Below are 13,331 nucleotides of genomic sequence, written 5' to 3'. Positions count from 1 at the left end.
AAGCACACGCAACTTGCAAGCCCACTGGTGTCTTGTTAAATAAAGAACGAACACCTGCATGAATTAAATAAAGTTGTAGGCCTACCCTGTCTGTTTTCCTCTCACCTCGCTTGCTTTGCTGTCATGTCCACGCATGCACGCATATACATGACACATCGACATCGCATCGCCATGAATGGAATTAGTTTGTAGGCTGGCCTATATTAATTTTACCCATTCGTGCGCAGTGCACGGCGAAGGCGTGATACTGCGCACTGCTGTGATATTAAAGTCCTGTGGGTGACATGCCTGCATGAGAGATAGGCTATCATGTCGTCAAGGCAGCTCACAATCAACGTTTATGTAGTGATTTGATCATTGATGAACGAATCATAAACATATGGATGAAGGCTTGCCGCTTGCGCTGGTATGTGTTGGCGACGCACGCCGCGGTCCCGTCCTCCCGACCCCCGAAAATGATCTCGCTTTTATCTGAACTGTCAAAACTGTCTAAGCACTTATAAATGGTGAATGATTAAGCCCCTTACGCCTATAGCCTGCTAGTACTTACTACAAATAGGCAAGCTGTATTGTATGCTTGTCATTGTCACTTGGAAATAAAGGCGTGCAGTCCATTCATGCCTTTAAAAAAAATATAATATCATAATCGCATATGCCGCATCACCGCGTCCGCATGCGCTCCAAAATCATCTCACAAGTGCGCTCGCATAACAAGTGTTTGATTAAGCACAAACTAATACATTGTAAACATGTTATATTGTTTTTAATTGCGCGATTTTAATTACTTGTAAAGTTGGAAATCTCTCTTTTGTTTTTTACATACACATACCGTTTTATATTAACATTTTAGGAGTGAAAACATATGTTTAGATGCCTGTGACAGTGTCAGCAGTTCAGACAATGCTGCTCCGCTTGTGTAAGACAGAAAAAAAATGCGTACGCCAGCTGAGAAGCAAACGTCGATTTTGTACGTTGTCACGTTCAATTTCAAGCTTTGGCGGAAATGGTAAATGTCAAAAATGTCGGCAATTTCGGCGTGCACCCATATTTTGGCGTACGCACGGTTGATAAATGAGGGCCTTAGTCTTTTGGACGAAATGCTTATTAGTTTTAGTCACTCTTAGTCATTTGGACAAAATGCTTAATTAGTCTTAGTCAGTCATTTCTATCCTTGATAGTTTTAGTCTAGTTTTAGTCGACGGAAAATCCTAAGGGTTTTAGTCAGTTTTAGTCATTTTCTTTTAAATGTCTTTAAATAAAATGTCTATAGCGTACAGGTATTAATACATTGTCATTGGAATCAACGTTGACAGGTTGTGCAACTTGTAACAGTTAATAATAAAATGGAAAGAAAGGAAGCGCCAGCACACAATAAATGCCGTTGTTATTATTAGAGAGCGACCGATATGGAATTTTGTGACCGATACGATAACCGATGCGATAGAGGGCAACAATCACCGATAACCGATATGCAACCGATATAGTGATTTAAAAAAAAACTGGAATAAAAACACGCCTTTTCTGTGAGGATTGTGCAAAGATTTTGCACCGATATGATTATGCAAAAGGTACAAAGTGACAGTAGTACAGACAGCCCTGCTTTCTTAAACCAATGACTTTTCAAGGCTTATTTTTTTTACTTCTCACTCAAAGAGTAAATAAATATTGTAGCAGCTAAATAAGAGGGGCCTATAGTATATACAACACAGTTTACACACTAGTAGCCTAGTATGCATTAGGCCACAGACCGGCATTTGATACCATTCTCTGGGAGTACACTATCATCAGTTTGAATGGTGATCAATCATGATTAATGATTTTGAAGCTGTGATTAATCTGATTACAAACTTAATGAATGATGGCCTACAATCTGTTTATACCAGTGATTTCCACAGACCACCACAGGGAGAGATCTACCGTATCTAGAGAGATGGCCTCCAAAAGACACTCAATGTTTTCAGAGGAACAGCCAGAGACTGACGAGGGACGTGGACCATTTGATGCAATGATGCAACCTGTTGTAAAGTTGTACCGTATAGGTATGTGCTGTTTTTAAGGGATATTTCACTTTCAACATAATTGTGTATCGTCTACTCAGGCTTTTGTGAACACACCGGGAGCAGTTTTTAAGGTTAGGTTTAGGTGTGCTGAACTCCCTGGCTACTAAGAAATATGGTGAGGCAGCCTTCTGCTTCTATGGGCCAACGGACTGGAATAAACTACCACTACAGCTCAGACAGACTATAGACATCTTTAAGACACAGCTTACACAACACAACTCTTGCTTTTAGTTGAGTTTTAAAATATCTGTTCTTATTTTTGTACCACTGTCCTTGCCTAATTTGCCACTGTTGTATGCTCTTTGCTGCTATCCTATTGTTTTAACTGCCTGCCTGTTTAAATGTTGTTTGTTTCATTTTTTTTTTTTTTTGCCAATTTCAGCCAATATCACGATAACAATATTTTATTGTACAATAGTTTTTATATTTTTTTATATATAACCTAGATAATCAATTTGTAATTTTGCTGAAGACTATTCATCTTTTATGCAGATAGATAGATGTTGTTCTATCATAGATAGATGTTCTATCATGTGACATTCGGTGCAGGGCAATGGTGAATTAGTATTGTAACATACTAATTCACCTTGGAATGTGTTACCACTGCCACAGGTCGACGGGTGTGTAGGCTAAAAAGGCTTTAGGACAAACGGGTTTGCTTAAATGTATTCATGCAGGAGGCCTTACGTGCGCAATGAGGCTGTGCTCTAGTCTAGTTTTTGTATGTCTATAATGTTGTTTCCCAAAAAAGGACATAGTGCCCGATTGGCTGCCATGCAGCCAATAACGCAGCACACAAGCTTCTGTGTGCGGCCTAGAGGGCATGTGTGCAAGCGCTGCATTGCTTGGATGCACCTGGGACGTATCCTCAGTGATGTATCCCAAGGTCATCTGGGTTTCGGGTCTCGCGAACATCATACCCCTCACTCAGGTGACCCAGCCGGGATGATCAAGTCCCGACTTATGTCCCAGTAGATACCCTCGATCAGACCCACTAGAGAAAGACCAGAGCCACACAATCCGTTGAATCCACTCCGGAACTACTCTGCTGGGACTGGGAGGTACAATTCTGGCATGTGGAGGGACTAGGCTCTGTGGGTTGACTCCTGTTCGGGCCCCTCCTACGTCTCACCAGGTCCACTCCTGCTCTCACTAGGAGTACCGCCAGGACACTTTATTCAGGAGAATAAAATAAATTATGACTAATATTTACTCGGACAAGTGAGTTCTTGTCCAAAGGACAAGGGGCTCAACAATGTAATGTCGAGCTTTGTGTGTCTATGTGTATGAGCACGGGATGTGATGTATGAGGATGTATGATGATGAGAGCACCCCTTCACTTCACATGAGTGTGATGCTTTTGTTGTCTTTATTTCTAGCCGCCCCACACCTCCCTGTGTGTAAAGAGGAGGTTTTCAATGAACAGGAGAGGAGCTCTAGTCTGGTCCAGGAGGAACCACAACCTCCACAGATTAAAGAGGAACATGAGGAGCTACTTCAAAGACCAGAGGAGTCTGATGAGTCAACGTTGACATTACTAGCAGTGAAAAGTGAAGATGGTCATGATGATGAAAACAGAGAGACAGAGCCTGTAGCTGGCACTTCAACTCAACACATGAAAACACAAGCTGATGTAGAGGACTGTGGAACATCACAGCCAACTAGTGACGACCAGCTCCTCTCTTCACACTGTTCTGAATCTGACACTGAAGACAGTGAGTGGGAGAGGAGCAGTGAAGATCAGTCAACTGAAGACAGTGATGATTGGTTGGAGACCAGTGAAGGTCAGTCCACTTCAAACACACTGAAATCACACAAGACTCAACATGTGGAAGGACAAAGATTGTCTTTGAGCAGCAAGCTGTCCCAGGACCTGAAATCCTCAAAACAAACTCCCTCCATGAGGACTCACACAGGAGAAAAGACCTTTATTTGTGATGTGTGTGGTAAAGGCTGTTCTCAGAATGGTGATCTAAAAAAACACATGAGGACTCACACAGGAGAAAAGCCCTTTACTTGTAACGTGTGTGGTAAAAGTTTTAACAGGAGTAGCACTCTAAAAACACACATGAGAACTCATACAGGAGGAAAAGCCTGTAGACGCATGCATGCTCATACAGGGGAAAAGCCCTTTATTTGTGTTGTGTGTGGTAAAGGCTGTTCATCGGATGTTGCTCTAAAAACACACATGAGAACTCACACAGGAGAAAAGCCCTTTACTTGTGATGTGTGTGGTAAAGGCTGTTCTCAGAATGGTGATCTAAAAAAACACATGAGGACTCACACAGGAGAAAAGCCCTTTATTTGTGATGTGTGTGGTAAAGGCTGTTTTCAGAGTGGTGATCTAAAAGCACACATGAGGACTCATACAGGAGAAACTCTTACTTGTAACGTGTGTGGTAAAGGTTTTACCTGGAGTAGCAATCTAAAAACACACATGAGAACTCATACAGGAGGAAAAGCCTGTAGACCCATGCATGCTCATACAGGGGAAGATCCCTTTACTTGTGATGTGTGTGGAAAAGGCTTGTCTTCTAGAACTGTACTAAAAGTACACATGAGGACTCATACAGGGGAAAAGCCCTTTATTTGTGATGTGTGTGGTAAAGGCTGTTCTCAGGATGGTGATCTAAAAAAACACATGAGAACTCACACAGGAGAAAAGCCCTTTATTTGCCAAGTTTGTGGCAAAGGTTTTGCTAGACGTTGTGCTCTAAAGGAACACTTAAATGCAATTCATACAAAGGAAAGGCTGTTTACTTGTGAAGTGTGTGGTAAAGGTTTTCATACGAGGGGGGGTCTAAAAATACACATGAGGACTCATACAGGGGAAAAGGCGCTTACTTGTAGTTGTAACGTGTGTGGTAAACGTTTTGCTACGAGTCATTATCTAAAATCACACATGAGGAAACATACAGGGGTACACCCCTTTACTTGTAGCATGTGTGGCAAAGGATTTGCTCAAAGTGCTCATCTAAAAATACACATGAAGACTCACACAGGGGTAAAGCCCTTTACTTGTGACGTGTGTGGTAAAGGCTGTTCTCGGAGATCTCATCTAAAAATACACATGCTTAGTCATACAGGTGAAAAGCCCTTTACTTGTAACGTGTGTGGTAAAGGCTGTGCTCAGATTGGTCAGCTAAAAATACACATGCGTAGTCATACAGGGGAAAGGCCCTGTACTTGTAACGTGTGTGGTAAAGGCTATTCTACGATTGGTCATGTACAAATACACATGCGTAGTCATACAGGGGAAAAGCCCTTTACTTGTATTGTGTGTGGCAAAGGATTTGCTCAAAGTGCTCATCTAAAAAAACACATGAAGACTCATACAGGTGAGAAGCCTTTAACACCATCGGGGCCCATCACGTAAATCACAGTCAAGTTCAAGTGCACGCTCATGTGCCCGAGACGGAGATTGATAATCTCTGTCAAATTAGTGCTATGAAAACTGATCCATCGTCAGCAAGCCTAGAGGCGCTTGCTGACGATGGGCACATTTTATTAATGGATTAAATAGGCCCGGCCCCTCAAGGTGTTAACTTGTAACATGTGTGGTAAAGACTTTGCTATCAATTGTGATCTAAAAAAACACGAGGACTCATAAAAGGGAAAAGCCCATTGACACTCATACAGGGGGGGAAACCCTTTAGTTGCAGTTAGGGGCAAATGCTTGGGTCAAAATGCACATCTGAAACTAATGAGAAATTCAGGGAAAAGGGGTTAGTTGTATTAATAAATATAAATAATATATATAATAAATGAACATCTTCCCCATTAACCCATTTAAGTTGACACATGATATAACACAGACAATTGAATGATCCTTCATTCTAATCCACGCAATGACAAGTGATATACTAAAACATTGGAATCACATAATCTGACAATATCAACATAAAACATTGGAATCACATAATCTGACAATATCAACATGACTGATTAAAGACCACCACAATTAACTTTTTTGTATTGATTATCGTTTGTATGTAAAACCTATATAAACATGGCGCAAAACGTTTGGACATTTTGCCTTAGGTAGATTATTTCTCAATTGTGACACTGTTTTAGGCATTGACCTTTTATACCGTTGGACATCAAAATACTTCCTTAATGTCAACAAAGTCCATGACCATGATTTTCCTATGGAGCAGTCGTTCCCAAACTGGTGCGTGCAGCATGTGTAGGTTATTACCGATATGAGCAACTCTTGACAACGTACTTTAACTGTAGAGGTAGTATTTATTTGGCTTCGTTAGTTCGTTCACACTTGTATATCTCTGTTGTTATCATCACATGTAGTTCTATTACCTCCGGCGCGTGCGCCTCTCAATACAGTCCGGGCTTAAACACACACATTGTTCCGTCAGTACATTCATTCACATGACATGACGCAGCACTTGTGGTATGCGGGCGCCTTCTAGGGGGTGTGCGACATGAAAAGGCTAATGGTGGTGCTATGGTTTTATTTTAAATATATTAACATATTGTGCCAATATGGCAAATATACTCAGAATATAGCCTATGCTGCATAATATGCCATATTCAGGTTCATATATGTGGATAAATAGGAAGTATGTCTCTATATAGCTTATGCCATTTCTATTTCCATGTGGGTCCCATGTGTCAGGAGGTATGGCCAAATATGGCCGCTATAGAGCATATCAGTAGATTTCTAAACACTGAAAACTATGGGGAACATTTTCCCCATAGAAATTTACAAAACTATCAATTGTGTAAGCCATCCAACCAGGATCCTGGTGATTCATGACCATAAAACCTTTGATTCTGTGAAAAATAATAATTTAATATTTAATGATAGGGTTAGGGTTAACCCTGCCGATCTTTTTTATTTTTTTCCCACAGAATCAAAGGTTTAAATCTCTATGGGGAAAAATGAATGGACAATTTTTCAGTGGGTCCAGAAAACCAGAAATACCAACAGAAATGTGAATCCCTAGACTCCTTCAAAACCTCTCTCAAAGAGCAGTTGCGGGCAGCTATACAATTCAGAACAGGCCCCTGTAAAATAAAAATAAAAACACTAACTTCCATTGATAATGAATGGCCATTTTTACGTCCTAGTGTAAACGCAAACATTAAAAGCTGGACATAGGATATGAATGGCCGCAATCACATTGTTATGATGTACGAGTATGATATAACATATAAGAGCGCCCTTCAATTCACACGGGTGTGATTTTTAACTGTATATGATGATTTATTTTGTTTCATATAAGTTTTATTTGTATACGATAATTTATTTTCTTTCATATAAGTTTTATTTGTATGTCTTTAAGGACCCTAAGACTCTGTCTTAGTGCTTTTTCTTTTGTCCTCGTAGCAGTTTTTGTATTGACCTGTACTTCCGTTGAACTGTACACACTGTTAATACACATTTCAATCAATCAAACAATCAATCGATAACTTTGTCAGATATTAACCTTTTTATGTTTGGAAAGCCTGTTTATTTCTCTTTAAAATATGTATTCACTTACAAGGAACTTGCATTTGTGGGATGAGCAACTCTGTATGTTTTTGTCATTTCTCTTTCTAATATTCCCCATATGCATAAACACCTTAGCCTGGTTTTCAACACCTTGGTTTTTAAAGAAATGTGACAATCAGCTTAGCCTTTCTGGCACATTATGTTTTGATTTATATCCATCTCTTTATATTTAAATGTATTGCTTTTTTCCTCCAATTTATTTTAAATTCATGTGCAAATAAACTGAATTATAGTGTCGTATAATGTCCTGTGGAACTGTACCTTATTTTCCTAATGCAGAATGAACACAACACACGAGCTCCGATTCCCAGGCCAAGTCCGTCTTTATTCAATCAAGGCATCTCCCATCGTTACAGGTTACAAGCATAGCAAAGTCATCTCTTCCCTTTGATAGCAGCACAGGCCAGGGTGACCGTCCTGTGCTCCTCCATTTTTCCAACTCCCCAGCCTCCGAGCACACACCCCAAGTCCTTCTCCATCCACCCCTTTTATCCATCCCCCTCATGCAGTCTGGTGTCACCTTTTGTCCCTGTGTGTGTGTGTGTGTGTGTGTGTGTGTGTGTGTGTCATAAAATGTAAAGAGACCAACTGTAGTCTGTTGGCTCTGTCATTTAACAATGAAACAGGAAGGCCCAAATCCACAGGTGGTCTAGACCCTAAAGGTAATATCAGATACAAGATCACTCAAGAATTATCTAGTCAAAGAGTGAAGCCACGAGGCTTCCTGCCTGTGGACAATTGATATGCAAATGGTTTAAGACACTGTGGGGTGGGTGATGACTCACTTCGGTGAGACAAATGGCCATGCAGAAATGTACCATTATGACTAAACAAGTAGATATGAATTATGCTATATGATTCAAATACACGACAATAGTTATCATTCTTGGTACCCTTCCTCATTCTGAAAGTAGTTTTAAATAGTATGAATTTGTAAAACCCAAGTTTATAGTGTCTTATTGCGTCTGTAGGTCGCAGTTTACTATGAAAACCTGCAAAACATGTCAGTCACGCTAAAACCTGTCAGTATGTCCGTCAGTCATGCCTCATGACACGCTCCATATACGGCCATCTCCATATATGAAGATGACGACAGTGAACTCTATGGTGATAAAATGATACCATAACGTGCATGTGTCGTGCCGTCTGGGACTGGACCCCCCCCCCCCCCCCCAGCTCTCTCGCGCTCTCACTATACATGCAGCAGCCACGCCACGCACTTTTGGGCATGGAGGCACAGCGCTGAGCACACCGATAGACAGACAGACAGCAGCGCAAAATGTTTACAAGTTTACAAGTCGAGATGAAAGTCCCTGCTCCCCAGTCCCCACACAGTGACAGCTCCATGTTTACGGCACAGACAGACAGACAGACAGAATATTCTGTAGGCTATAATACACTGCAGTGTTTTTATGTGTTTTCTTAAGCAATTGATTAATGTACTCCGACCACGTCTATCCAAGGTAACGGGACATCTTTGCGCTGCGTAAAATATGCTTTCTCCGTCTCCAACTGTGTTCAGCTCCTCACCCGCCACATTGTTTGCTTCATTTCCTTTATTTACTGCGGATTGCATTCACACCTGCACCAAATCGTAATCAAGTGCGATTGGAAGCGAAGCGAAACCCCCGTTTTTGCTCAGAGTAAAATGCGCATTAGGATTCGAATGAGCCTTCACACCTGTCAAACAAAGTGCACTTTCTGAAAATGCGCAGCAGGATTCGTTTTAATCGCAGCAAAGCTCTCTGGTGAGAATGTGACCTAAGTGATGGTGTGGCCCCGGGCCACAAAGTCGTCATCAGGGTGTCGTCTTGCGTAGATCCTCAGTGCTTGCCCAAGCGGGCCCTCAGACAAGCCCATTAATAGTTGGTCCCGAAGGACAGCATCAGATGGGGCGGTGACTAGGGATGGGTATCGTTTGGATTTTTGCGAATCCGGTAGCGATTCCGGTTCTTAACGGTTCCAAAATGCTATAAAATAACCTATATAAGAGGTCAAACGTTTAATTAACAAAAAAGTTCAATGTCAATTTAAGACATGTATAATGAATAGTATATTATTGAGCCATTTGTGGATAATATAGTGATTATTTTAAATATAATATCTATATAATATCTATTCTGTATTTACCCAGGGCAATAGTGTTGTTGTAGGCTACTTATCCTATTACCAATAACAAATAAAAGCATATCTGAGATCTGAGAGCAACACACACACACACACACACACACACACACGATTGACTGGGCAAATTAGCATCGCTAATGAAGGGGGGGGGGGTCAGCGCATCTCCGGCTGATAGGTAAGAACGGGTTTTCTGATCGACGTGCTAATTGGGGGAACATTGAAAACAAAGGCGGCTTGCATGCTGTGGTTTGCTACTAACATGAAATGTGCATGCACACGGGCTGCCCAAAGTAGGCTATCTTTTGTTGTTTTTTCGCCACCTCTCTTCGAAGTTAGACTGGCAAGCTCTAAACTGACTGGGCATCTGGACCCTACACACACACACAGGCGCGCATTCGAAGTGAGTGCACCAACGCTTTCTCTCTCTTTCGTCTCATGTTGATTCAGTGCTGCGCACGTATGCAGTGAAGACTCAGGCAAGGCGCAAGATTCCTGTCCGCTCTCTTAAAAGTTTCCTCCCATAAACTTCACTTGAAAATTACGTTTAAGAAACTTTAATAATGATGTTGCTTCAATGCTTCAGTGCCAGGCACAGCGCGTGTCACTGTCTCTAGACTCCTCGACAACTAAGAGAGCAAAGAGATAGCTCCGCCTCTGCAAGCCCCAAGCCCACAACTCGTCGCTGATGCAACACGATGTAGGCTTGTAGATCAGCTCTGTTCCCTGCGCGTCTATTAAGAGAAGAAAATAAATAAATATCGTGTGACTGCCGTGTCCGTGGGAACCGATAGAGAGAACCTAAATTGAATTATTGTAATGGGTACCCGGTACCCAGGCACGTTCGGTTCGGTACAAACTTGGTCCCGAGGTTCGGGACCCACCCCTAGCTGTGACTGGGTTGACCTATTTCTGACTGTTGACTCTGCGCAGTCTTAGTTCTGTTGGAACTCAGTGCAGCATTTGACACTGTCGACCACGACATATTAATTGCATGGCCTCGAGCAAGAGGTTGGCATCCAAGGACCTGTCCTAAACTGGTTCAAATCCTATCTCTCGGACAGAACTTTCCAAGTTGAGATAGGAAACTCAACCTCTTCCACTGCCCCCCTCTCATGCGGAATCCCCCGGGGGTCGATTCTTGGTCCCATGTTGTTTTCCCTATACATGCTCCCCTTAGGCCCCATCATCAGAAAACATGGCATATCATTTAACCTCTACGTCGACGACACCCAAATAGTAAAAGGGTCATTCTTCCATCTTAGACAAATCACCAAAATAAAGCCCTTCCTCTCCACACCTGACTTGGAAAAAGTCATCCATGCCCTCATCTCATCAAGACTTGACTGTTGCAACTCACTCTACTCAGGAATTACCGCCTCATCTCTCTCCAGACTACAACTCGTCCAAAGTTCTGCAGCTAGACTTTTGACCGGCACCCATAGACAAGAACACATCACCCCCGTCCTAGTTTCCATTCACTGGCTGCCTGTAAAATTCAGAATCAATTTTAGGTTTTAATGTTTGTTTTTAAAGCCCTTCATGGTCTGGCACCTCCCTATATAGATAGATAGATAGATTTCTTTATTTTTGTGTCATGCACCAAAGGCGCCCAGCCCACATGGACTTACAGGACACACCATATCATTACATTCAATATTGCATTGTGTACAATAAACAGATATGTTTTGTTGATATTCCCTTTTTTTTTTTTACACAAACAAAACATTCTGCCTTATTTCCCGCGCCCTGCATAAAAAGTCTGCCAAGGCAAAAGTACCTTTCCTAAAACAAAATTCCAGTTTTTCATAGTCCTCCAACCAGAAAAAGTCAGCACAGATGGTTGTCATTTTACAAAATAATATGTCTTAATTCTTCATCTAATGGGCAGTAAAACAAAAGATGAATTTCATTTTCAATTTCTTTTAAATCACACACTAGACAGACTCTGTCCTCCTCAGGAGTACCAATGAATCTACCCGTTTCTAAAGCTAATGGTAAGGTCCCAGAATGCAGCTGTGCACAAGGTATCTGCCCTCATCACTCCCCCCGACTCCACTAGGGCACTCCGATCAGCAGACCAGATGGTCCTGAAGATCCCTCCCACTCACCTGAAAACAAAAGGCGACCGGGCGTTCTCGGTCGTTGCACCCAGACATTGGAACGCCCTGCCACTAGTTGTGAAAGCTGCACCTTCTATGGACATTTTTAAATCTGGTCTAAAAACACACATGTTCTCCCTGGCCTTTTAACACCACATGCCCCTCCCCACTTTTTAACCATGTGTTGCTGTGCTCTCCCATTCTACTGTCTTGTTCTGTACTTCTTTTATTTTACTCGTGAATGTAAAATTCACGAGTAATTGGGCTTAGGGTTAGAGCGTTAGAGCGTTAAACTGAGGATCTAAAGGTCCCTGGTTCAATCCCAGGTTTCGGCAGGTGAAATGAGGTACAGAAAACCGCATAACTCCAAGGCTGATCTCACTGGGGGAAAAGCTTTGAGTTTTTGTTTAACAAGTAACAGTCAATGTTAACATAGATTCTGGATGTGACACTTGCAAGCCGAAATAGCTCAGTTGGGAGAGCGTTAGACTGAAGATCTAAATGTCCCTGCTTCGATCCCGGGTTTCGGCAGGTGAACTGAGGTACAGAAAACCGTATGGCTCACAGGCTGATCTCACTGGGGGAAAAACTGTATCAGTTCATTTGTTTAAGAAGTAACAAGTAACAGTCAATGTAAAAAATACATTCTGGATGTGACATGTGACATTAAACGAAGTGCCTCCAAAATGCTTATTCAAGTGTTAATACATGCATTGTTAACCAGCTGTTCATGTTGTTTAGTTGTTAATAAATACATTATTAATGCTTTGTAAATGTTCTACCATGCTGTTCCCACTTTAAACGAAGTACCACCAAAAGTGGTAATTAATAGCATTATAACTGCATAGGAAACAGCTAATAACTGCATTATAATTTCAGTGAGAATGTTAATAACTGTCTTATAAGAATATTTTAAACAGTTAACCCCAAAGGGGGGTAAGTATCGGGGATTACCATTACCGTATGGGTATTACAGTGAATGTCTTATAAATACATTATAAATTGTTAATAAGTGTTTGTTAAATTCCTTACAGATGTATATTAACAAATAATAACGTAAAAAGTGTCTTATAAAGTGTCTTATAAATAACCCATTGACAGTTCATGAATGTCTTATAAATATCTTATTAACAGTTAATAAATGTTTTCAATTCCTTACAAATGTATATAAACAAATAATAAGGTTAATAAGTGTCTTATAAATAACCCATTAACAGTTAATGAATGTCTTATAAGTATGTATACTTAGTATAGTATTTGTTACATGTATAATAACAAATAATAAGATTAATAAGTGTATTATAACTGACTTATCAACAGTTAGTTAATGTCTTATGAATGTCTTATTAACAGGTAATAAGTGCTTATAACAAGGACCTAATAATAAGGTTAATAAGTGTATTATAACTGACTTATTAACAGTTAGTTAATGTCTTATAAATGTCTTATTAACAGTTAATAAGTGCTTATAACAAGGACCTTAGTTTAAAGTGTTACCGAACCATTTCGTTGATTGCAATGTGAAAATGGAAG

The 13,331-nt window shown here is 40.9% G+C and overlaps 1 protein-coding gene across 1 annotated transcript in view; it reads left to right on the top strand.

The window, feature by feature from the left end:
• LOC308336361 (uncharacterized protein) overlaps positions 1 to 7,194 on the top strand; it is a 31,756-nt gene extending 24,562 nt beyond the window's left edge. Inside the window, exons 6-7 of the mRNA XM_080793718.1 lie at positions 1,884 to 2,039; positions 3,440 to 7,194. Coding sequence (XP_080649844.1) covers positions 1,884 to 2,039; positions 3,440 to 5,436 — 2,153 coding nt within the window. The 3' untranslated portion in view covers positions 5,437 to 7,194. The remainder of the gene's footprint in view (positions 1 to 1,883; positions 2,040 to 3,439) is intronic.
• The last annotated feature ends 6,137 nt before the right edge of the window (positions 7,195 to 13,331 follow it).

Source organism: Protomyctophum bolini (genome assembly GCF_963924005.1).
Source record: "Protomyctophum bolini genome assembly, chromosome: 21".
Classification (NCBI taxonomy): Eukaryota; Metazoa; Chordata; class Actinopteri; order Myctophiformes; family Myctophidae; genus Protomyctophum; species Protomyctophum bolini.
Note: the sequence above shows the minus strand (reverse complement) of the source record. Positions and strands in the feature narration are given on the sequence as shown.